We start from the raw sequence: 25350 nt of genomic DNA on the forward strand, positions 1-25350 counted from the left end.
GATCATCTGGGAAGGCCCTGGGTGTGCCGGGAGCCCCATCTGGTTGCGGGATCCCTTGGGATCAGCTCCAAATGACCTGGGTGTCCAGGGAGCACCATGTGGTTGTGGGATCCTTTGGGATCAGCTCAGAAGGTCCTGGGTGTCCCAGGAGCACCATCTGGCTGTGGGATCCCTTGGGATCAGCTCAGAAGGTCCTGGGTGTCCAGGGAGCAGCATCTGGCTGTAGGATCCCTTGGGATCATCTGGGAAGGACCTGGTTGTCCAGGGAGCAGCATCTGGCTGTGGGATTCCTTGGGATCAGCTCTGAAGGATTTGGATGTTCAGGGAGCACCATCTGGTTGTGGGATCCCTTGGGATCATCTGGGAAAGACCCGGGTGTCCCAGGAGCACTATCTGCTTGTGGGATCCCTTGGGATCAACTCAGAAGGATCTGGGTGTCCAGGGAGCACTATCCGGTTGTGGGATCCCTTGGGATCATCTGGGAAGGACCTGGGTGTCCCAGGAGCACCATCTGGCTGTGGGATCCCTTGGGATCAGCTCCAAAGCATCTGGGTGTCCAGGGAGCACCATCTGGTTGTGGGATTTGGGATCATCTGGGAAGGACCTGGTTGTCCAGGGAGCAGCATCTGCTTTTGGAATCCCTTGGGATCAGCTCCAAATGACCTGGGTGTCCAGGGAGCACCATGTGGCTCTGGGATCCCTTGGGATCAGCTCCAAATGACCTGGGTGTCCCAGGAGCACCATCTGGCTGTGGGATCCCTTGGGATCAGCTCCAAAGCATCTGGGTGTCCCGGGAGCAGCATCTGGTTATGGGATCTCTTGGGATAGCTCCGAAGGCCCTGGGTGTCCAGGGAGCACCATCTGGCTGTGGGATCCCTTGGGATCATCTGGGAAGGCCCTGGGTGTCCCGGGAGCAGCATCTGGTTGTGAGATCCCTTGGGATCAGCTCCAAATGACCTGGGTGTCCAGGGAGCACCATGTGGTTGTGGGATCCTTTGGGATCAGCTCAGAAGGTCCTGGGTGTCCAGGGAGCAGCATCTGGCTGTGGGATCCCTTGGGATCATCTGGGAAGGACCTGGTTGTCCAGGGAGCAGCATCTGGCTGTGGGATTCCTTGGGATCAGCTCTGAAGGATTTGGATGTTCAGGGAGCACCATCTGGTTGTGGGATCCCTTGGGATCGGCTCAGAAGGCCCTGGGTATCCCGGGAGCACCATTTGGTTGTGGGATCCCTTGGGATCAGCTCGGAAGGACTTGGATGTCCAGGGAGCACCATCTGGTTGTGGGATTCCTTGGGATCATCAGGGAAGGCCCTGGGTGTGCCGGGAGCCCCATCTGGTTGCAGGATCCCTTGGGATCAGCTCCAAATGACCTGGGTGTCCAGGGAGCACCATGTGGTTGTGGGATCCTTTGGGATCAGCTCAGAAGGTCCTGGGTGTCCCAGGAGCACCATCTGGCTGTGGGATCCCTTGGGATCAGCTCAGAAGGTCCTGGGTGTCCAGGGAGCAGCATCTGGCTGTGGGATCCCTTGGGATCATCTGGGAAGGACCTGGTTGTCCAGGGAGCAGCATCTGGCTGTGGGATTCCTTGGGATCAGCTCTGAAGGATTTGGATGTTCAGGGAGCACCATCTGGTTGTGGGATCCCTTGGGATCATCTGGGAAAGACCCGGGTGTCCCAGGAGCACTATCTACTTGTGGGATCCCTTGGGATCAACTCAGAAGGATCTGGGTGTCCAGGGAGCACTATCCGGTTGTGGGATCCCTTGGGATCATCTGGGAAGGACCTGGATGTCCTGGGAGCACCATCTGCTTGTGGGATCCCTTGGGATCACCTCCAAATGACCTGGGTGTCCAGGGAGCACCATCTGGTTGTGGGATCCCTTGGGATCATCTGGGAAGGCCCTGGCTGTCCAGGGAGCAGCATCTGGTTGTGGGATCCCTTGGGATCATCTCTGATGGAGCTGGGTGTCCAGGGAGCACCATCTGGTTGTGGGATATTTTGGGATCAGCTCAGAAGGTCCTGGGTGTCCCAGGAGCAGCATCTGGTTGTGAGATCCTTTGGTATCATCTCTGAAAGATCTGGGTGTCCTGGGAGCACCATCTGGTTGTGGGATCCCTTGGGATCATCTGGGAAGGCCCTGGGTGTCCTGGGAGCACCATCTGGTTGTGGGATCCCTTGGGATGAGCTCCGAAGGCCCTGGGTGTCCTGGGAGCACCATCTGCTTGTGGGATCCCTTGGGATCATCTGGGAAGGCCCTGGGTGTCCTGGGAGCACCATGTGGTTGTGGGATCCCTTGGGATGAGCTCCGAAGGCCCTGGGTGTCCTGGGAGCACCATCTGGTTGTGGGATCCCTTGGGATCATCTGGGAAGAACCTGGTTGTCCCGGGAGCAGCATCTGGCTGTGGGATTCCTTGGGATCAGCTCTGAAGGACTTGGATGTCCAGGGAGCACCATCTGGTTGTGGGATCCCTTGGGATCATCTGGGAAGGACCTGGGTGTCCAGGGAGCACCATCTGGTTGTGAGATCCCTTGGGATCAGCTCCAAATGACCTGGGTGTCTGCCGGGAGCAGCATCTGGTTGTGGGATCCCTTGGGATCATCTGGGAAGGCCCTGGGTGTCCAGGGAGCACCATCTGGTTGTGGGATCCTTTGGGATCAGCTCAGAAGGTCCTGGGTGTCCAGGGAGCACCATCTGGTTGTGGGATCCCTTGGGATCAGCTCAGAAGGTCCTGGGTGTCCGGGGAGCACCATCTGGCCGTAGGATCCCTTGGGATCAGCTCCAAAGGTCCTGGGTGTCTGCCGGGAGCACAATCTGGCTTTGGGATCCCTTGGGATCATCTGGGAAGGCCCTGGGTGTCCTGGGAGCAGCATCCACTTGTGAGATCCCTTGGGATCTGCTCCAAAGGTGCTGGGTTGGGTGTCTGCTGGGAGCAGCATTTGGTTGTGGGATCCCTTGGGATCAGCTCTGAAGGACTTGGATGTCCAGGGAGCACCATCTGGTTGTGGGATCCCTTGGGATCATCAGGGAAGGACCTGGGTGTGCCAGGAGCAGCATCTGCTTGTGGAATCCCTTGGGATCAGCTCCAAATGACCTGGGTGTCCCAGGAGCAGCATCTGGTTGTGGGATCCTTTGGGATGAGCTCTGAAGGTCCTGGGTGTCCAGAGAACACCTTCTGGTTGTGGGATATTTTGGGATCAGCTCAGAAGGTCCTGGGCGTCCTGGGAGCACCATCTGGTTGTGGGATATTTTGGGATCAGCTCAGAAGGACCTGGTTGTCCAGGGAGCACCATGTGTCTCTGGGATCCCTTGGGATCAGCTCAGAAGGACCTGGTTGTCCCGGGAGCGCCATCTGGCTGTGGGATCCCTTGGGATCAGCTCTGAAGGATCTGGTTGTCCAGGGAGCACCATTTGGCTGTGATGGCTCCACAGGACTAGTCCTGGAGTAATCCTGATTTTTTTCCTCACCTTCTCTCCACAGGGAGAACCAGGAATTGGGTTCAGAGGTCCCGTTGGTCAGGCTGGGCCACCTGGATTTAAGGTGGGACATTCTTCTCTTCCAGTTAGGATCTCACTTGGGGAGGTTTTTTTGGGATTTATCTCTCTTTATCCTTTGTTTTCCACCCCTGGGTGTTGGAAAACAAAGGCTTTGGAGCTGCAGCTGCAGGGATAAAGGCAGGAAGGGAAGCCTGGGAAGGCAGGAAAGGCAGGAACACCATTCCATGGGATTGGAACAGAGGGAATGTCCTGTGTCCTCTAAAGGGCCTTTTCAAAGCCTTAAGGTCCAGAGGGTAAATATCATGGAATCACAGAATGGTTTGGGCTGGAAGGGACATTTCAGGGTCATCGGTGAGCAGGGACAGCCTCAGCTGGATCAGGCTGGGGAAAAATATCCAAGGAATTGTGGGCTCAGCTCAGTTTCAGTGATTCCTTGGGATGTTCTGGGTCAGGAGAGTTTGGATTCCCCTCTGAAGGTCTGCAGGGTTTGGATTCTCCTGAAGGTCTGTAGGGTTTGGATTCTCCTGAAGGTCTGCAGGGTTTGGGTTCTCCTGAAATTCAAGAGGGTTTGGATTCTCCTGAAGGTCTGCAGGGTTTGGATTCTCCTGAAGTTCAGGAGGGTTTGGATTCTCCTGAAATTCAGGAGGGTTTGGATTCTCCTGAAGGTCTGCAGGGTTTGGATTCACCTCAACTATATCAGGCTGTGAAATAGGGCTGTGGAAAAATATCCAGGGAATTGTGGGCTCATCTCAGTTTCGGTGATCCCTTGGGATGTTGAAGGGTTTGGAATCCCCTCTGAAGGTCTGCAGGGTTTGGATTCTCCTGAAGTTCAGGAGGGTTTGGATTCACCTCAGCTGGATCAGGCTGTGAAATAGGGCTGGGAAAAAAAATCCAGGGAATTGTGGTCTCATCTCAATTTCAGTGATCCCTTGGGATGTTCCAGGTCTGCAGGGTTTGGATTCTCCTGAAGTTCAGGAGGGTTTGGATTGTCCTGAAGGTCTGCAGGGTTTGGATTGTCCTGAAGGTCTGCAGGGTTTGGATTCTCCTGAAGGTCTGCAGGTTTTGGGTTCTCCTGAAGTTCAGGAGGGTTTGGATTCTCCTGAAGGTCTGCAGGGTTTGGGTTCTCCTGAAGGTCTGCAGGGTTTGGGTTCTCCTGAAGTTCAGGAGGGTCTGGATTCTCCTGAAGGTCTGCAGGATTTGGGTCCTCCCTTATGGGCCAGGACTGGAAGGGGTGTCCCAAACTGGGGTCGTGTGAACTCAAGGAGACACCCCAGGCTTCCTCCTGGACTTTTAGAGGGACACTTAAAATCCCACCTAATCCCCAAAATTCCTTGTGATTCGCTCCACAGGGCGAGCCGGGAGCCCCGGGACCTCCAGGAGCTCGGGGCATCCAGGGCATCCACGGCAACGCCGGAATTCCCGGATCCCAGGGGGACAGAGGGGCTCCAGGTCTGCCTGGGATGCCGGGACAGAAGGTGAGGGGACACCATGGGTTGTGTTTGTCACCTCAGGGTGGGAATCCAGGTCTCCAGATCCCGATTCCACACGGGGTGAGGAAAAACAGGAAGAAATCCTTGCAAAAGGAGAGGGAAGAGCGTTGATGGGATCAGAGAAAGGAAATGAAGACCAAAATAAAGGCCCCAAAATGTGGGGCAGGGGGACGTCCCTCGAGGTGAAAGAACCCCAAAGCAGTGGAGCTCCAACCAAATCCTTGGGTTTCACCTTTTAAATTTAATCCTGTTAATCAGAATCTCTGGGATCCAGATCCATGGAGAATTGTGGATCTTTGAGTCTCCTGGATCCAGATTCATGGAGAGTTCTGGATCTTTGAGGTTCTTGGATCCAGATCCATGGAGAATTCTGGATCTTTGAATCTCCTAGATCCAGATCCATGGAGAACTGAGGAACTTTGAGATTCTTGGATCCAGATCCATCAAGAATTGTGGATCTTTGAGTCTCTTGGATCCAGATCCATGGAGAATTGTGGATCTTTGAGTCTCTTCGATCCAGATCCATGGAGAATTGAGGATCTTTGAGGCTCTTGGATCCAGATCCATTGAGAATTGTGGATCTTTGAATCTCCTGGATCCAGATCCACAGAGAATTGAGGATCTTTGAGGCTCTTGGATCCAGATCCATGGAGAATTGAGGATCTTTGAGGCTCTTGGATCCATATCTGTGGAGAATTCTGGATCTTTGAGGCTCTTGGATTCAGATCCATGGAGAATTCCTCAATTCTCTTTGAGGCTCCTGGATCCAGATCCATGGAGAATTAAGGATCTTTGAGGCTCTTGGATCCAGATCCATGGAGAATTCTGGATCTTTGAGATTCTTGGATCCAGATCCATGGAGAATTGAGGATCTTTGAGTCTCTAGGATCCAAATCCATGGAGAATTCTGGATCTTTGAGGCTCTTGGATCCAAATCCATGGAGAATTGAGGATCTTTGAGGCTCCTGGATCCAGATCCTTGGAGAATTGTGGATTTTTGAGGCTCTTGGATCCAGATCCATGGAGATTTCTGGATGTGTGAGATTCTTGGATCCAGATCCATGGAGAATTGTGGATCTTTGAGGAGGTGACTGGGAAGAACAGGGGTGTTGAGCACCGGGGGGGTTGGGATCAGGAACCCTCAGGAACAGAGGAATCAATGGATAAGTCTCTTTTTAGGGATGGGGGCATCAACATTCCTCAGCTGAAGGTCCCGGCGTAGCTGGAATTCCCTCTCCTTGAGGCTCTTCCTCCTCCTTGGGGAACGCCCAGAGCACCAGCTCCTGCCTTTTATCCAAATGAGGGAAAGCAGGACCTTTCCCATCAGCGTGTTCTCCTCTCCAAGGATTTTGTTTTCCAGGGGGAACGCGGGAGGAGAGGCCGGAATGGAATCCCTGGGCCCGCGGGAGCGTTGGGATCGCCAGGAAAAGAGGTGAGTTTGGGACATTGTGCCAGTGCCTGGGGGAGAGGTTGAGGTCCTGTGGACATCCAGCATCCTGCTTTGGGTGTCCTTTTGGGTGTCCTTTCACCCCTTTGGAGCGCTGGGATAGGAAGGAATTGAGGGAGGTCACTGGTGGTGTCCCCAGGGATCAGTGCTGGGCCCAGTCCTGTTTAATGTCTTTATTGATGATTTAGATGAGGGGATGGAGGGAACCATCAGCACATTGCAGGTGAGCCCAAGCTGGGGGAGTGTTGATGTGCTGGAAGGCAGGAGGGCTCTGCAGAGGGCCCTGGCCAGGCTGGATCCATGGGCTGATTGCAAGGGGCTGAGGTTCCCCAAGGCCAAGGGCCGGGTCCTGCCCTTGGGCCACAAGAAGCCCCTGCAGCTGCAGGCTGGGCCAGAGGGGCTGGAGAGCAGCCAGGCAGGAAGGGAGCTGGGAGTTGGGCTGGGCAGGAATCCCAGAATCCCAGAATCAGCTGGGTTGGAAGGGACCTCTGAGATCCTCCAGCCCAACCCTTGATCCAACCCCGCCGTGGTTCCCAGCCCATGGCACTGATGCCACATCCAGTCTGTCCTTAAACACCTCCAGGGATGGAGAATCCCCCACTTCCCTGGGCAGCCCATTCCAATGGCTGAGCACCCTCTCTGCAAAGAATTCCTTCCTTTCCAACCCAACCAATTCTGGGATTCCATGACTCGGAAAGCGAAGTCCTCCTGTTTTGTTTTCCTTGTCCTCCAGGGGATTCCCGGGACACCCGGACCCAAAGGCAACAAGGTCAGTACCAACCTCCTGGGGTGGGAATGGGACATCCCACTGCCCTTCCCGGCTCCTTATCCCTGTCCCTCTCCCGCCATTCCAGCCCCAGTTCACCTTCATTCCCTCCTTCCCTGTGGTTGCCGGAGGATCCTCCGGAGCGAGCAGGAATCCCATGGAATTGAGGCTCCGGACTCTTCCTGTGACCAAACTCATCGGGAATTCTGGGATGGGGTGTCTCTGCTCCCGGTGTGACCTGGGAAGGGGTTCTCTGCTCCACAGGGAGAATCCGGCGTCAGAGTCTCCGGCCCCAGAGGTCCCCGTGGAATTCCTGGCCCTCGGGTAGGTCCCTCTGGAAAAATTCCTGGCTTGGCTTCCTGAATCCAAGCCCTTCCTTGTTCCATCACCTCCCGCTCCCACATCCAGGCCCGGGAATGTTCGTTTTCCTCCTGCCCCTGGAGAAGTTCTGGTCTCCTTCTGGCCAAGACCCTCTGGAGTCACATCCTCTGGAATTCCAGGAGTTCCCAGCGGGATGGTTTGAGGAGCTGGGAACTGAGGGGGTGTGGTGGCCCTCAGTTGGCCTCTCCATCCTGGAGAATTCTGGATCTTTGAGGCTCCTGGATCCAGATCCATGGAGAATTGAGGATCTTTGAGGCACTTGGATCCAGATCCATGGAGAATTGAGGATCTTTGAAACTCCTGGATCCAGATCCATGGAGATTTCTGCATCTTTGAGACTCTTGGATCCAGATCCATGGAAAATTGAGGATCCATGGAGAATTAAGGGTCTTTGAGGCTCTTGGATCCAGATCCATGGAGAATTGAGGATCTTTGAGATTCTTGGATCCAGATTGATGGAGAATTCCTCAATTCTCTTTGAGGCTCTTGGATCCAGCTCCATGGAGAATTATGGACCTTTGAGATTCTTGGATCCAGATCCATGGAGAATTGAGGATCCATGGAGAATTGAGGATCTTTGAGATTCTTGGATCCAGATCCATGGAGACTTCTGGATCTTTGGATCTCCTGGATCCAGATCCATGGAGAATTGTGGATCTTTGAGGCTCCTGGATCCAGATCCATGGGGATTTCTGCATCTTTGAGATTCTTGGATCCAGCTCCATGGAGAATTCCTCAATTCTCTGTGAGGTTCTTGGATCCAGATCCATGGAGAATTCTGGATCTTTGAGGCTCCTGGATCCAGATCCATGGAGACTTCTGGATCTTTGGATGTCCTGGATCCAGATCCATGGAGAATTATGGAACTTTGGGACTCTTGGATCAAGATCCATGGAGAATTCTGGATCTTTGAGTCTCTTGGATCCAGATCCATGGAGAATTCTGGATCTTTGAGACTCCTGGATCCAGATCCATGGAGAATTGAGGATCTTTGGAATTCTTGGATCCAGATCCATGGAGAATTGAGGATCTTTGAGGCTCCTGGATCCAGATCCATGGGGATTTCTGCATCTTTGAGACTCTGGGATCCAGGTCCATGGAGAATTGTGGATCTTTGAGGCTCTTGGATCCAGATCCATGGAGAATTGAGGATCTTTGGAATTCTTGGATCCAGATCCATGGAGAATTCTGGATCTTTGATACTCCTGGATCCAGATCCATGGAGAATTCCTCAATTCTCTGTGAGACTCTTGGATCCAGATCCATGGAGAATTCTGGATCTTTGAGACTCTTGGATCAAGATCCATGGAGAATTGAGGATCCATGGAGAACTGAGGATCTTTGAGACTCCTGGATCCAGATCCATGGAGAATTGTGGATCTTTGAGGCTCTTGGATCCAGATCCATGGAGAATTGTGGATCCATGGAGAATTGAGGATCTTTGAGATTCTTGGATCCAGATCCATGGAGAATTCCTCAATTCTCTTTGAGGCTCTGGGATCCAGATCCATGGAGAATTCTGGATATTTGAGGCTCTTGGATCCAGATCCATGGAGAATTGTGGATCTTTGAATCTTCTGGATCCAGATCCATGGAGAATTGTGGATCTTTGAGATTCTTGGATCCAGATCCATGGAGAACTGTGGAATTTTGGGACTCTTGGATCCGGATCCATAGAGAATTGAGGATCTTTGAGGCTCTTGGATCGAGATCCATGGAGAATTGTGGATCTTTGAATCTTCTGGATCCAGATCCATGGAGAATTCTGGATCTTTGGATCTCCTGGATCCAGATCCATGGAGAACTGAGGATCTTTGGTGCTCTTGGATCCAGATCCATGGAGAATTCCTCAATTCTCTGTGAGACTCTTGGATCCAGATCCATGGAGATTTCTGGATCTTTGAGACTCTTGGATCCAGATACCTGGAGATTTCTGGATCTTTGAGGTTCTTGGATCCAGATCCATGGAGAATTGTGGATCCATGGAGAATTGAGGATCTTTGAGATTCTTGGATCCAGATCCATCAAGAATTGTGGATCTTTGGATCTCCTGGATCCAGATCCATGGAGAATTGTGGATCTTTGAGGTTCTTGGATCCAGATCCATGGAGAATTGTGTATGGAATTCCGCTCCATCCCCCCAGGGTGACAAGGGCATCGTGGGACTCCGGGGTCCCATGGGAATGATGGTGAGTGTTGATTAAATATATATATAAAATATAAATAAATCATATTTATTTTATATTTAGATTAATTATATCTAATATAAATAAAGAATATTTTGATTATATTTATATTAATTATATATAATCTAAATAAATAATATTTAGATTATGTTTATATTAATTATATATAATTAAAATAATATTTCTATTGTATTTATATTAATTATATATAATCTAAATAAATAAAATTTATATTATGTTATATTAATAATATATAATTAAAATAATATTTCTTTGGTATTTATATTAATTATATGTAATCTAAATAAATAATATTTATATTATTAATATAAATTATAAATAAAAAGAAATCAAAGATAAAAGTGAAATAGAAATGAAATTAAAGATAACAGTAGAAATAAAATGAAAAGTAAAATCGAGGGACTTAGTTAAAAAATAAAATGTGAAAAAAGTGAAAAAGAATTGGAAAAAAGGAAATAGAAAAAATAAAAAAAAGGAAAAAAAGGAAAATTAAATGAAAAAAATGAAGGGGGAAAAAGGAAATAGAAAAAGTAAAAAAAATAGAAAATAAAATAAAAATAAAACGAAAATAAAATAAAAAAGAAAAAATTTAAAAATTAAATAAAATAAATGAAAGATAAAAATAAATAAAATAAATAAAAATTACATAAAATGAAAATAAAAAATAAAAATAAAAGAAAAAGAAATAAAAAGAAAAAGAAAATAAATAAAAAGAAAATAAAAAAAGAAAATAAGAAGGAAAAATAAAATAAATATAAAAATAAGGGAGAGAATTAAAAATGAAATAAAAATGAAATAAAAATAACAATAAAAAGAAAAATAAAAATAGATAAAAATTAAAAATAAATAAATAAAAAGAAAATTAAAAAGGAAAAAGGAAAAATAAAATAAAGTGGAAAAGAAATGAACGAATTAAAAATGAAATAAAAACAAAATAAAAATAACATTAAAAAATAAAAAGAAAAATAAATAAAAATAAAAAATAAAATAAATAAAAAGAAAATAAAAAAGAAAATAGAAAAGGAAAAATAAAATGATAAAAGTAAATGAAAGAAATAAAAATAACACTAAAAATAAAATGAAAATAAAATAAAATAAAAAAGAAGACAAATAAAAATAAATAAAAGATAAAAATAAAGAAAAGAAATTAAAATTAAAATAAAAATTTAAATGAAAATAAACAAAAAGGAAAATAAATAAGAAGAAAATTAAAAAGAAAATAAAGATAAAAATAAAAAATAAAAATCAATAAAATAAATTAAAATTAAATAAAATGAAAACGAAAATAAAAATAAAAGAAAGATAAAAAGAAATAAAAAAGAAAATAAATAAAAAGAAAATAGAAAAGAAAATAAAAAGAAAAATTAGAATAAAGATAAAAATAAGTGAAAGAATTAAAAATGAAATATAAATAATATAAAAATAACACTAAAAGGAAAAAATAAATGCAGTAAAACTAAAATAAATAAAAAGAAAATAAAAAGGAAAAATAAAGATAAAACTTAGTGAAAGAATTAAAAATGAAATAAAATAAAATAAAAATGACATTAAAAAAGAAAAAGAAAACCAAATAAAAATAAAAAATAAATAAATAAAAAGAAATTTAAAAAGAAAATAAAAAGGAAAAATAGAATACAGATAAAAATAAATGAAAGAATTAAAAATGAAATAATATTGACATTAAAGAAGAAAAATAAAAATTATTAGAAGTAAAAATAAAATAAATAAAAAGGAAATAAAAAGGAAAAATAAAATAAAGATAAAAATGAATGAAATCATTAAAAATTAAATAAAAATAAAATAAAAATAACCCTAAAAAAAGAAAAAGAAAATAAATCAAAAAATAAAATAAAAATAAAAATCAATAAAATAAATAAAAATTAAATAAAATGAAAATTAAAAAAAATAAAAATAGAGAATAAAATAAATAAAAAGAGAATAAAAAGGAAAAATAAAAGTAAAAATAAATGAAATAATTAAAAATGAAATAAAAATTAAGTAAAAATGACACTAAAAAAAGAAAAAGAGAAATAAATAAAAGTAAAAATAAAATAAATAAAAAGAAAATAAAAAGGAAAAATAGAAGAAAAATAAAAATAAATGAAATCATTAAAAATTAAATTAAAACACTAAAAAATAAATAGAAAAATAAATGAAAATAAAAAATAAATAAAAAGAAAATTAAAAAGAAAATAAAAAGGGAAAATAAAATAAAGAGGAAAATAAATGAATGAATTAAAAAGGAAATGAAAATAAAAGAAAAATAAAAGAAAAAAGAAAAAATAAATGAAAAAAAAATTAAAAAGAAAATAAAAGAAAAAAGGAAAAATAAAATAAAGAGAAAAATAAATTACGGAATTAAAAATGAAATGAAAATAAAATAAAAATAACACTGAAAATAAAATGAAAAATAAAATTGAAAAAATAAAATGTAATTTATGAAAAAAGTCGAAAAGAAAAGAATTAAAAAAGAAAATAAAATAGAAATAAAATAGAAATAAATAAAATTACAGTAAAAATAAAACCAATGAAAATTAAATAAACAAAAATTAAATTAAAGGAAATAAAAAAGAAAATAAAAGAAAATGTAAAATAAGATAAAAATAAAAGGAGTTAAAATGAAATCAAAATAAAATAAAAAGGAAAATAAAAAAGAAAAAGAATAACATAAATAAATTAAAGAAATAAAAATGAAAGTAAAAGAAAATAAAAATGAAAAATACAATAAAATAAATAAAATATAAATATAATTATAAATATAAATAAATAAAATAAATTAAAATTAAATAAAAAGACAAGAAAAAGGAAAGAAAAAAGAAAAAACAAAATAAAAGTAAAAGAATAAAAATTAAATGGAAATAAAATAAAAAAGAAAATAAAGGAAAAGAAAATATAAATAAAAATTTAAATAATAAAAGAAAAGAAAAAAATGAAATAAGAAGAAAATAAGAAAGAAAATAAAGCATAAAAGTATAAATAAAAATAAATAAAATCAGTAAAAATGAAATAAAAATAAAGAATAAAATAAAAATAAAGAAAAATTAAATAAAAATATAAATAAATTAAATTAAATTAAAAAATTAAATAAAAAGAAAATAAAGAAGAAAAAAGAAGAAAAATATAAATGGAAATAAAAATAAATAAAGTAAAAATGTAATAAAAAGGAAAAAAGAACAATAAAATAAATATAAAGAAAAATTAAATAAAAATATAAATAAATAAAATAAAATAAATAAAAATGAAATTAAAAGAAAATGAAAAAGAAAATAAAGAATAAAAATATCAATATAAATAAAAATAAATAAAATAAGTAAAAATGAAATAAAAAAGAAAATAAAAATAAAATAATAATAAAGAAAATTTAAATAAAAATATAAATAAATAAATAAAAATGAAATTACAAGAAAATTTAAAAAGAAGAAAAATATCAATATAAATAAAATAAATAAAATAAGTAAAAATGAAACAAAAAAGAAAAATAAAATAAATATAAAGAAAAATTAAATAAAAATATAAATAAATAAATAAATTAAATAGAAATGAAATTACAAGAAATTAAAAAAGAAAATATAGAAGAAAAATATATATGAAAATAAAAATTAAAAATAAATAAAAATTAAATAAAAATAAATAAAAATTAAATAAAAATATAACTTAAATAAAAATAAAAATAAATAAAACTTAAATAAAAATATAAAATCACATAAAATAAATAAAAATGAAATTAAATGAAAATAAAAAAGAAAATAAAGTATAAAAAATATCTACGAAAATAAAAATAAAAAAGCAGAGGAGAAGCTACCCCAGCAATTCCTCCCCGGTGGAGCCTGGAATTCCATCCTTGGAAACCTTGGGATGGAATCTCCTCTTCCCTCCGTCTTCCCCCTTCCAGGATTCACCTTCTCACGCATTTTCCGGTTCTTTTCCAGGGTCTCAAAGGATTCCCGGGAGCCAAAGGGGAAAGAGTAAGATCCGTCATCTCACCCACCCCGCTGATATTCCCGTTAAAACAGCGGGAATAATCCCGGAATCTCCTGAGGTGGGGCTGGGAGGGCACCTTGGGCAGCTCCCTGTGCTGGCTGAGGGGACATCCCGAGGTTTTTTGGGAAGGAAAAGTGGGATTCTGGGCAGAAAGGGACCTCTGGAATTCTCTGGGCCATCCCAAGACATGGAATCCTTGGGAAGAGCTGAGAACCACACCCCAAATGTGAGGAATAGGCCGCTGGCAGAGAGATCCAGGCAGCTTTCCCACCCGGAATTCCTGGTTTTAAGGCCTGTCTCCACATTCCTGGTCCTCACAGGTTTCCCCCCTGGGGGAGGAGGGGTTGGGATTTGTCCTGCAGGCCGAATTCCCACCAGGAAACTGGAATCATCCTCCCCTGGGCCTCCTTCTCCCACATCCCACCGGGAATCCTTGGGAAGAGCCAGGAACTGTGAGGGATAGGCCTCTGGGAGAGAGATCCAGGCAGCTTTCCCACCTGGAATTCCATGTTTTAAAACCTGTCTCCACATTCCTGGTCCCTTCAGGCTTCCACTTCTCCCACTCTTCCCACCATCATCTCACCCACCCCGCTGATATTCCCGTTAAAACAGCGGGAATATTCCTGAGGGGGGGCTGGGAGGGCACCTTGGGCAGCTCCCTGTGCTGGCTGAGGGGACATCCCGAGGTTTTTTGGGAAGGAAAAGTGGGATTCTGGGCAGAAAGGGACCTCTGGAATTCTCTGGGCCATCCTAAGACGTGGAATCCTTGGGAAGAGCTGAGAACAACACCCCAAATGTGAGGAATCCTTGGGAAGAGCTGAGAACCACACCCCAAATGTGAGGAATCCTTGGGAAGAGCTGAGAACCACACCCCAAATGTGAGGAATAGGCCGCTGGCAGAGAGATCCAGGCAGCTTTCCCACCCGGAATTCCAAGTTTTTAGGCCTGTCTCCACATTCCTGGTCCTCACAGGTTTCCTCCCTGGGGGAGGAGGGTTTGGGATTTGTCCCTCAGGCCGAATTCCCACCAGGAAACTGGAATCATCCTCCCCTGGGCCTCCTTCTCCCACATCCCACCGGGAATCCTTGGGAAGAGCAGGGAACTGTGAGGGATAGACCGCTGGCAGAGAGATCCAGGCAGCTTTCCCACCTGGAATTCCAGGTTTTAAAGCCTGTCTCCACATTCCTGGTCCTCACAGGCTTCCCCCTTCTCCTGCTCTTCCCACACCACCCAGAGCACTTATTCCCACCAGGAATGACTTCCCCCCTCATCCTCACGTTCCACGATATTCCAAGCGAATCTCCTGGGAACAGCTGATGCCAGATTTGAGTGGAAATCTGGGAAAACCTTTCTGATCCAGGGATTCCATCCCATCCCAGATGTGGGATGGGCACATCCCTCCATCCTGGAGATGCCGCATCCCGCGGGAAGGCCGAATTCCAGCGGCGGATCCACATCCTGGAATCGCTGAGCTCAAAACCCCTCAGGCCTCCGGGTCTTCTTCCAAGAAATTTTGGCTCCACACGAAGCTTTTTTTCGGGAATTAATAATTTTCCAGAGGGCCCAGAGGAGCCGAATTCCAGCTGGGATAGATTTTAGTGGGAATCAGTGGCCTGCGAAAAACTCACTGCCTTTTTTTTTCCCCCCCTTTCTCGTTTTTAGGGCGATCGGGGACTTCCGGGAGCCAAAGGAGAAAGAGTAAGGACATTCCAGAGGGGGAATTTTTGGGATGGGGTTGGAGGGGGGAAAAAGTTTCCAGGGTTTTCCAGGGAATTGTTTAAATGAGTCAGAGATCCTACAAGGCAGGGGCATAAATGGGGAAAAACCTGGACAATGTTTTCGGGCACAGGGTGGGAATTCTTGGGATCGGGGATTTGGACTTGATTGTCATTCCAGCTCGGGGCATTCCATGATTCCACGATTCTGTGGGATTTTTAGACGTGTTTTCCAATGTCTGGAGCTTCAGGAATTTTGTGGGATTATATTGGGGGAGTTTAGCTCTAAACAGGGTTCCCAGGATGCAAATCCTTTCCCTAGGAGAGGAATTTAAATCCTGCTTTCCATCCATGGTGTTGTGCCTGGATTAAGATCCCACTGCCAACGGAATCTTTGGGATTTGAGGTCCAGGACTTCCTGTGTGTCCCTCTTGTCCTTTAAATCCTGCTTTCCATCCATGGTGTTGTTTGCTATCCCTGTGCCTGGATTAAGATCCCACTGCCAATGGAATCTTTGGGATTTGAGGTCCAGGATTTCCTGTGTGTCCCTCTTGTCCTTGCTCAGGCATTTGGGAGATGTTTTTCCTTCTATCCCATTGGAGCTTCCCTTGGAACAGCTTCTTTCACTCCAACAAAAACCTGGATCCATGTTGTGTGTGAAATGAGGAGAAGACAACCCACAGATCCCAAACTCATTTTTTGGGATCTTCACCACTCCAAACCCCCTTTGTTGATCCCATCCCTGCACTGGACAAGATTCCAGGTGATGGGATGCAAATCCCTTCCTTAGGAGAGGACTTTAAATCCTGCTTTCCATCCATGATGTTGTGCCTGGATTAAGATCCCACTGCCAATGGAATCTTTGGGATTTGAGGTCCAGGACTTCCTGTGTGTCCCTCTTGTCCTTTAAATCCTGCTTTCCATCCATGGTGTTGTTTGCTATCCCTGTGCCTGGATTAAGATCCCACTGCCAATGGAATCTTTGGGATTTGAGGTCCAGGATTTCCTGTGTGTCCCTCTTGTCCTTGCTCAGGCATTTGGGAGATGTTTTTCCTTCTGTCCCATTGGAGTTTCCCTTGGAACAACTTCTTTCACTCCAACAAAAACCTGGATCCATGTTGTGTGTGAAATGAGGAGAAGACAACCCACAGATCCCAAAATCCTTCTTGGGAATCTCCACCACTCCAAACCCACTTTAGTGATCCCATCCCTGCACTGGACAAGATTCCAGGTGATGGGATGCAAATCCCTTCCTTAGGAGAGGACTTGAAATCCTGCTTTCCATCCATGGTGTTGTGCCTGGATTAAAATCCCACTGCCAATGGAATCTTTGGGATTTGAGGTCCAGGATTTCCTGTGTGTCCCTCTTGTCTTGCTCAGGCATTTGGGAGATGTTTTTCCTTCTATCCCATTGGAGTTTCCCTTGGAACAACTTCTTTCACTCCCAGAAAAACCTGGATCCATGTTGTGTCTGAAATGAGAAGACAACCCACAGATCCCAAAATCCTTCCTGGGAATCTCCACCCTTTTAAACCCCCTTTATTAATCCCATCCCTGCCCAGGACACCCCTCTCCAGGGCTGGAATTGTGCCTGGCTCCTAAATTTTAACAGGATCCTCCAAAACCCCAAGGAAAAGTCATTTTTGGGGAAAACTATTTGTCCGGGGGGGGGGGGAGAGGCACAAAAAAAAAATCCCTCCTGCCAATTAAGACCAGAAGAAAAATTTCCCTCCCTGATTTCGGGGGATGACCCCAAATTTTGCCCAATTTTTCCAGAAGCCCCGAGCGGGTCATAACGAAAAATAACAGCCGGAAAAATTCGCTGCTGGAAAAAAAAAAAAAGGCTGTGCCTGGTGGGTTTTTTGTTAGAAAATGAGATTTTAGAGGGAAAAAAACCCAACAAAACTCAAATGACGACTCTGCCTTTTGAGTCATGAGATGATGAGATGATGAAAGGCCTCGATTTTTTTATTCTTTTATTTTTTTTATTTTTTTTGCTCTCCGAGGAAGCTGCTTTTTTTAAAAAAAAAAAAAAAAAAAAAGAAAGAAAAAAGAGGAATTCGCTCTCTCTCCCGGAGACCAATCAATCCTTAATTTTCCTCTCCCGGAGGCAAATCGACCCTTAATTTGCCTCTTTGAAAAGGGCCGAAGGAATGTGTGATGCGTTTTTCCTTTAACAAAAGATGAGGTGGAATCCGAGATAAAAACGGGAGCCGGGAGGAGGAGGAGGGATAATTGGGATAATTGGGATAATTGGCGCGGGGTTTGTTCCTTTCTCGGCTCTGCTTCTTCTCCTGCCTTGATCCAACAGGGAATGTGAATCCCGGGGGTTGTGGCGTAAACGGAGGGATTTTTATCCTGCCTTTTGTTCCCCAAAATTCCTCCTGGGTTTAAAAGAGACCCTCTGGAGCTGGGAAGCGGGAGGGGATATTAAACCCTGGGGTATTAAACCGGGATATTGAATCGGGATATTAAACCCTGGGATATTAAATCGGGATATTAAACCAGGATATTAAACCGGGATATTAAACCCTGAGATATTAAACTGTGGGATATTAAACCGGGATATTAAACCCTGGGATATTAAACCCTGGGATATTAAACCCTGGGATATTAATCCAGGATATTAATCCAGGATATTAAACCAGGATATTAAACCCTGGGATATTAAACGGGGATGTTAAACCAGGATATTAAGCCCTGGGATATTAATCTGGGATATTAATCCAGGATATTAAACCGGGATATTAAACCAGGATATTAAACCAGGATATTAAACCCTGGAATATTAAGCTGGGATATTAAACCCTGGGGTATTAAATTGGGATATTAAACTCTGGGATATTAATCCAGGATATTAAACCGGGATATTAAACCCTGGGATATTAAATCAGGATATTAAACCCTGGGATATTAAATCAGGATATTAAACCCTGGGATATTAAATCGGGATATTAAACCCGGGTATTAAATCGGGATATTAAACCCAGGTATTAAATCGGGATATTAAACCAGGATATTAAACCCTGGGATATTAAACCCTGGGATGTTGAACTGGGATATTAAATCAGGATATTAAACCAGGATATTAAAGTGGGATATTAAATTGGGATATTAAACTGGGATATTAACTTGGGATATTACATTGGGATATTAAACCCTGGGATATTAAACTGGGATATTAAACTGGGATATTAAACCCTGGGATATTGAACTGCGATATTAAATCGGGATATTAAATTGGGATATTAAACCCTAGGATATTAAATCAGGATATTAATCTGGGATATTAAACCCTGGGATATTGAACTGGGATATTAAACCGGGATATTAAACACTGCAATATTAATCCAGGATATTAATCCGAGATATTAATCCAGGATATTAATCTGGGATATTAAACCCTGGGATATTGAACCAGGATATTAAACCCTGGGATATAAAATCAGGATGTTAAACCGGGATATTAAACCCTGGGATATTGAACTGGGATATTAAACTGGGATATTAAACCCTGGGATATTAATCCAGGATGTTAAACCGGGATATTAAACTAGGATATTAAATTGGGATATTAAATTGGGATAGTAAATTGGGATATTAAACCCCGGGATATTAAACCAGGATATTAAATCAGGAAATTAAACCAGGATATTAAACCCTGGGATATTAAACCGGGATATTAAACCCTGGGATATTAATCCAGGATATTAATCCCGGATATTAAAGCAGGGCCGGGGCTCCTGCTGGTATGAGTTGGATAAACTGCCAGAAAAAGCAATCGGATTTTTGGGAATGTGGGTGGATGAGAGTCCAGCGGTGAGAGAGAACCGCCCTGAGCAGGGATTTGAGTTTGTAACCCTGCAGGGCGGGAAGGGAATCCTTTCCAAACCCTTTCCAGGTGGGATTCCCTGGGTGGAATTTTGGGGGGTCTGTCCCTCCAAAAGCCACCTCTGAGGGTGCCCTCGGTGCCACTCCATGGCCAGAAATCCCAATTCCAAGGGCAGATCCCTTCCCCATCCTGCCCCTTCCCAGCTCCAACCCCCGGGAAGAGACGGAAACCCCTCACCCCGAGCGCCAAATCCATGGATCCATCCCACCTCTGACAGCCCCAAATCCATGGATCCCTCCCACCTCTGGCAGCCCCAAATCCATGGATCCCTCCCACCTCTGGCAGCCCCAAATCCATGGATCTCTCCCACCTCTGACAGCCCCAAATCCACGGATCTCTCCCACCTCTGACAGCCCCAAATCCACGGATCTGTCCCACCTCTGACAGCCCCGAATCCATGGATCCATCCCACCTCTGACAGCCCCAAATCCATGGATCTCTCCCACCTCTGGCAGCCCCAAATCCATGGATCCATCCCACCTCTGACAGCCCCAAATCCATGGATCCATCCCACCTCTGACAGCCCCAAATCCATGGATCTGTCCCACCTCTGACAGCCCCAAATCCACGGATCCATCCCACCTCTGACAACCCCAAATCCATGGATCCATCCCACCTCTGACAGCCCCAAATCCATGGATCTGTCCCACCTCTGACAGCCCCAAATCCACGGATCTCTCCCACCTCTGACAGCCCCAAATCGGGAGCTGGCTCCGTGCTCAGCTCCATTTCCACCCCTGACAACCAGGCTGGGGCCATCCCAGCGGATCCCAAACATTTTTCGGGATAACAGACCCCAGGACTCGCAGTTTTCCATGCACATTCCTCATCCATCTTTCAGTTCAGGATGATTAATCCCCACAATTAATATTTTGGGGCACTCATACCTTGCCTGGCACCTGGATGAGTCTGGGAAACACTTTTATTTATGTGGGAATTCCCACTTATTCCCTTCTTTTCACCCATCATTCCAAGGGCATTCCCACCCCTGTGTCCATCTCTCTCTGTGTCTCCTTTTTCCAGGGGGACACCACGACTCTTTTTGGACCTCAGGGCTACAAAGGCAGCAAAGGAGATCCCGTAAGTTTGTCCCTGGTGGATTTTGGAAGTTGTTCCTCCCCTGCCATTGGTGGATCCGACGGGATCCTCCCCGGATCGATGCGCCCATCCCAGAATTCCCGTCTTGCCTTCCAGGGTGAGCAGGGACTGCCGGGATTTGATGGAGACAAAGGAGAGAAGGGAGAGGATGGACCTGTGGGAGACAAGGTAGGAACATCCTGGGGCTGTGGGGACACTCCCTGGATCCCTGGAAGTGTCCCTGGAAGTGTCCCTGGATCCCTTGGAGCAACCTGGGATAGTGGGAGATGTCCCTGCCCGTGGTAGAGGGTGAGGCTGGATGATCCTTAAGGTCCTTCCCACCCCAAACCATCCTGTGATCCCATAATTTGCCCACTGGAAAACCCAGTGTGAGGACAAACTCCCCCAGTTCCAGCCTGGAAAGGGAGAGGAGGGAGCCAGGCTGGGATTTGGGAATGTGATCCACATCCCCTTTCCCAAATCTGATCCCACAAACAGTCTCTTTGGGGCCCATTCCTGCAGGGCAGGATCCCTCTGGGATAAGGGATCATCCAAGTCCTGCCTTCCCCTCTCCCTCCAGGAGCTGCTCCTTCAATCCCTGCAGATAAAAGCCCATCTATGACATCTGTTATTTAAATAAAAAAAAAAAAAACACAGAATAAAAAATAATACAGAATAAAAAATAACACATAAAATAACACATAAAAAACTCCTAAAGCAGGAAAACTTGGCCAAATATCTGACTTTTAGCTGTGGAGGAAACTCTGGGAGATGCTCCCATGGGGTGGGTTTTAAGTCAGATAAAAACCCATTTATGATTTCTGTCAGTTAAATAAAAAATAATACAGAATAAAAAATAATATATATTAAAAAATAACACATAAAATAACACATAAAAAACTCCTAAAGCAGGAAGACTCTTGGCCAAATATCTGACTTTTAGCTGTGGAGGAAACCCTTGGAGTGGCTCCCATGGAGTGGGTTTAAGTCAGATAAAAGGCCATCTATGACATCTGTTATTTAAATGAAAATTAATTCATAATAAAAAATAATATATAATAAAAATGGCACATAAAATAACACATAAAAAGCTTTTAAATTAAGAAGACTCTTGGCCAAATATCTGACTTTTAGCTGTGAAGGAAACCCTTGGAGATGCTCCCGTGGGTGGATTTTAAGTCAGAGAAAAACCCACCTGTGATATCTCTTATTTAAATAAAAAATAATACAGAATAAAAAATAACATATATGTAAAAATAATATATAAAATAACACATAAAAAGCTCCTAAAGCAGGAAGACTCTTGATCAAATATCTGACTTTTAGCTGTGGAGGAAACCCTTGGAGATGCTCCCATGGGGGGTTTTAAGTCAGATAAAAACCCATAAATGACATCTGTCAGTTGAATAAAAAATAATACAAAATAAAAAGTAATACATAATAAAAAAATAACACATAAAATGACACATAAAAAGCTTTTAAATTAAGAAAACTCTTGGCCAAATATCTGACTTTTAACTGTGAAGGAAACCCTTGGAGATGTTCCCATGGGGTGGGTTTTAAGTCAGATAAAAACCCACCTGTGATATCTCTTATTTAAATAAAAAAGGATACATAATAAAAAATAATATATATTTAAAAATAACACATAAAATAACACATAAAAAGCTTTTAAATTAAGAAGACTCTTGGCCAAATATCTGACTTTTAGCTGTGGAGGAAACCCTTGGAGAGGCTCCCATGGGGTGGAATTTAAGTCAGATAAAAACCCATTTATGATTTCTGTTATTTAAATACAAAATAATACAAAATAAAAATAATACAGAATAAAAAATAATATATAAAATAACACATAAAAAGCTCCCAAAGCAGGAAAACTCTTGGCCAAATATCTGACTTTTAGCTGTGGAGGAAACTCTGGGAGATGCTCCCATGGGGTGGATTTTAAGTCAGATAAAAACCCACCTGTGATATCTCTTATTGAAATAAAAAACAATACAGAATAAAAAATAATACAGAATAAAAAATTATATATAAAATAACACATAAAAAACTCCTAAAGCAGGAAGACTCTTGGCCAAATATCTGACTTTTAACTGTGAAGGAAACCCTTGGAGATGCTCCCATGGGGGGGTTTTAAATCACATAAAAGCCCATGTGTGACCTCTGTCAGTTAAATAAAAAATAATACAAAATAAAAAGTAATACAGAATAAAAAATTCACATAAAATGACACATAAAAAGCTTTTAAATTAAGAAGACTCTTGGCCAAATATCTGACTTTTAGCTGTGGCAGAAACCCTTGGAGATGCTCCCATGGGGTGGGTTTTAAGTCAGAAAAAAACCCACCTGTGATATCTCTTATTTAAATAAAAAATAATACATAATAAAAAATAATATATATTAAAAAATGGCACATAAAATAACACATAAAAAGCTTTTAAATTAAGAAGACTCTTGGCCAAATATCTGACTTTTAGCTGTGGAGGAAACCCTTGGAGATGCTCCCATGGGGTGGATTTTAAGTCAGATAAAAACCCACCTGTGATATCTCTTATTTAAATAAAAAATAATACATAATAAAAAATAATACAGAATAAAAAATAATATATAAAATAACACATAAAAAGCTTTTAAATTAAGAAGACTCTTGGCCAAATATCTGACTTTTAGCTGTGGAGGAAACCCTTAGTGATTTCTGTCTGTTAAATTAAAAATAATACAGAATAAAAAATAATATATATTAAAAAATGGCACATAAATAACACCTAAAGATCTCAAGGGGGTTTAAGAGGTGGTTTCCAATTTCAGGGGGTCAAAGGAGAAGCTGGAGCCAAGGGGGTGATGGGGATTTTCGGAGCCAGGGGCCCCGTGGGACAGAAGGTGAGTGAAGAGAATGGGAATATCCAGGGATGGGCTGGCAGAACTGAGGGGGAAAAGCACAGAAAATGGGAAAATCACCTGAAATTGGGGTGGGAAATCACTCAGGAACTGGTGGGTAAAATCACAAAAAAATTGGTGTGTAAGTCACAGAAAATTGGTGTGTAAATCACAAAAAATGGTGTGTAAATCACACAAAATTGGTGTGTAAATCATGAAAAATTGGGGTGTAAATCACGAAAAAATGGTGTGTAAATCACAAAAAATTGAAGTGTAAAATCACAAAAAATTGATGTGTGAATCACACAAAATTGGTGCGCAAATCAAACATAATTCGTGTGTAAATCACAAAAAAATGGTGTGTAAATTGCACAGAATTGGTGTGTAAATCACAGAAAATTGGTGTGTAAATCACAAAAAACTGGTGTGTAAATCACAAAAAATTGATGTGTAAATTGCAGAGAATTGGTGTGTAAATCCCCCAAAATTGGTGTGTAAATCACACAAAATTGGTGTGTAAAATCACAGAAAATTGATGTGTAAAATCACAAAAAATGATGTGTAAATCACACAAAATTGGTGTGAAATCACACAAAATTGGTGTGTAAATCACAAAAAAATAGTGTGTAAATCACAAAAAATTGGTGCGCAAATCAAACATAATTCGTGTGTAAATCACAAAAAAATGGTGTGTAAATTGCACAGAATTGGTGTGTAAATCACAGAAAATTGGTGTGTAAATCACAAAAAACTGGTGTGTAAATCACAAAAAATTGATGTGTAAATTGCAGAGAATTGGTGTGTAAATCCCCCAAAATTGGTGTGTAAATCACACAAAATTGGTGTGTAAAATCACAGAAAATTGATGTGTAAAATCACAAAAAATGATGTGTAAATCACACAAAATTGGTGTGAAATCACACAAAATTGGTGTGTAAATCACAAAAAAATAGTGTGTAAATCACACAAAATTGGTGTGTAAATCACACAAAATTGGTGTGTAAATCACAAAAAATTGGTGTGTAAATCACCCAAAATTGGTGTGTAAATCACACAAAATTGGAGTGCAAATCAAACATAATTGGTGTGTAAATCACCCAAAATTGGTGTGTAAATCAAACAAAATTGATGTGTAAATCGCACAAGATTGATGTGTAAAATCACACAAAATTGGTGTGTAAAATCACAAAAAATTGGTGTGTAAATCACAAAAAATTGGTGTGTAAATCACAAAAAATTGGTGTGTAAGTCACACAAAAGTGAGGTGTAAAATCAGACAAAACCAGTGTGTAAATCACTCAAGATTTGTGTGTTAAATCACCCAAAACTGATTGTAAATCACTCAAGAACTGATGTGTAAAATCACACAAAATTGATGTGTACAATCACACAAAATTGGTGTGTAAATCACACAAAAATGAGTTGTAAAATCACAAAAATCAGACAAAGCTGGGGTGTAAATCACCCAAAATTCATGTGTAAATCACCCAAAATTGGTGTGTAAATCACAAAAAATGGTGTGTAAATCACAAAAAAATGGTGTGTAAATTGCACAGAACTGGTGTGTAAAATCACACAAAATTGGTGTGTAAATCACAAAAAAATTGATGTGTAAAATCACACAAAATTGGTGTGTAAATCACACAAAATTGGTGTGTAAATCACAAAAAATTGGTGTGTAAATCACACAAAATAGGGGTGTGAATCACAAAAAAATGGTGTGTAAATCACAAAAAATTGGTGTGTAAATCACAAAAAATTGATGTGTAAAATCACTCAAAATTTGTGTGTAAAATCACCCAAAACTGATTGTAAATCACTCAAGAACTGATGTGTAAAATCACACAAAATTGATGTGTAAAATCTCAAAAAACTGGTGTGTAAATCACACAAAAGTGAGGTGTAAAATCAGACAAAGCTGGTGTGTAAATCACACAAAATTCATGAGTAAATCTCACAAAATTGATGTGTAAAATCACAGAAAATTGGTGTGCAAATCACACAAAAATGGTGTGTAA

At 41.7% G+C, this 25350-nt stretch overlaps 1 protein-coding gene and 1 long non-coding RNA gene across 2 annotated transcripts in view; one reads left to right on the plus strand and one right to left on the minus strand.

Annotated features, from left to right (window-relative positions):
- Positions 1–25350, plus strand: part of LOC127462239 (collagen alpha-1(VII) chain-like) — a 142766-nt gene that overhangs the window by 82465 nt on the left and 34951 nt on the right. Inside the window, exons 60-70 of the mRNA XM_051770693.1 lie at positions 3480–3539; positions 4846–4971; positions 6347–6418; positions 7167–7202; positions 7464–7523; positions 9725–9769; positions 13717–13752; positions 15431–15466; positions 20399–20455; positions 20570–20641; positions 23264–23335. Coding sequence (XP_051626653.1) covers positions 3480–3539; positions 4846–4971; positions 6347–6418; positions 7167–7202; positions 7464–7523; positions 9725–9769; positions 13717–13752; positions 15431–15466; positions 20399–20455; positions 20570–20641; positions 23264–23335 — 672 coding nt within the window. The remainder of the gene's footprint in view (positions 1–3479; positions 3540–4845; positions 4972–6346; positions 6419–7166; positions 7203–7463; positions 7524–9724; positions 9770–13716; positions 13753–15430; positions 15467–20398; positions 20456–20569; positions 20642–23263; positions 23336–25350) is intronic.
- On the minus strand, positions 19646–20024 carry LOC127462244 (uncharacterized). The gene is made up of 3 exons (XR_007900368.1): positions 19958–20024; positions 19788–19923; positions 19646–19685 (listed from the first exon to the last, which is right to left on the minus strand). It is a non-coding gene; the product is annotated as an uncharacterized LOC127462244 (long non-coding RNA).

Source organism: Manacus candei, unplaced genomic scaffold (genome assembly GCF_025592945.1).
Source record: "Manacus candei isolate 608988 ecotype Guabito, Panama unplaced genomic scaffold, ASM2559294v1 h1tg000123l, whole genome shotgun sequence".
NCBI classification, from domain to species: Eukaryota; Metazoa; Chordata; class Aves; order Passeriformes; family Pipridae; genus Manacus; species Manacus candei.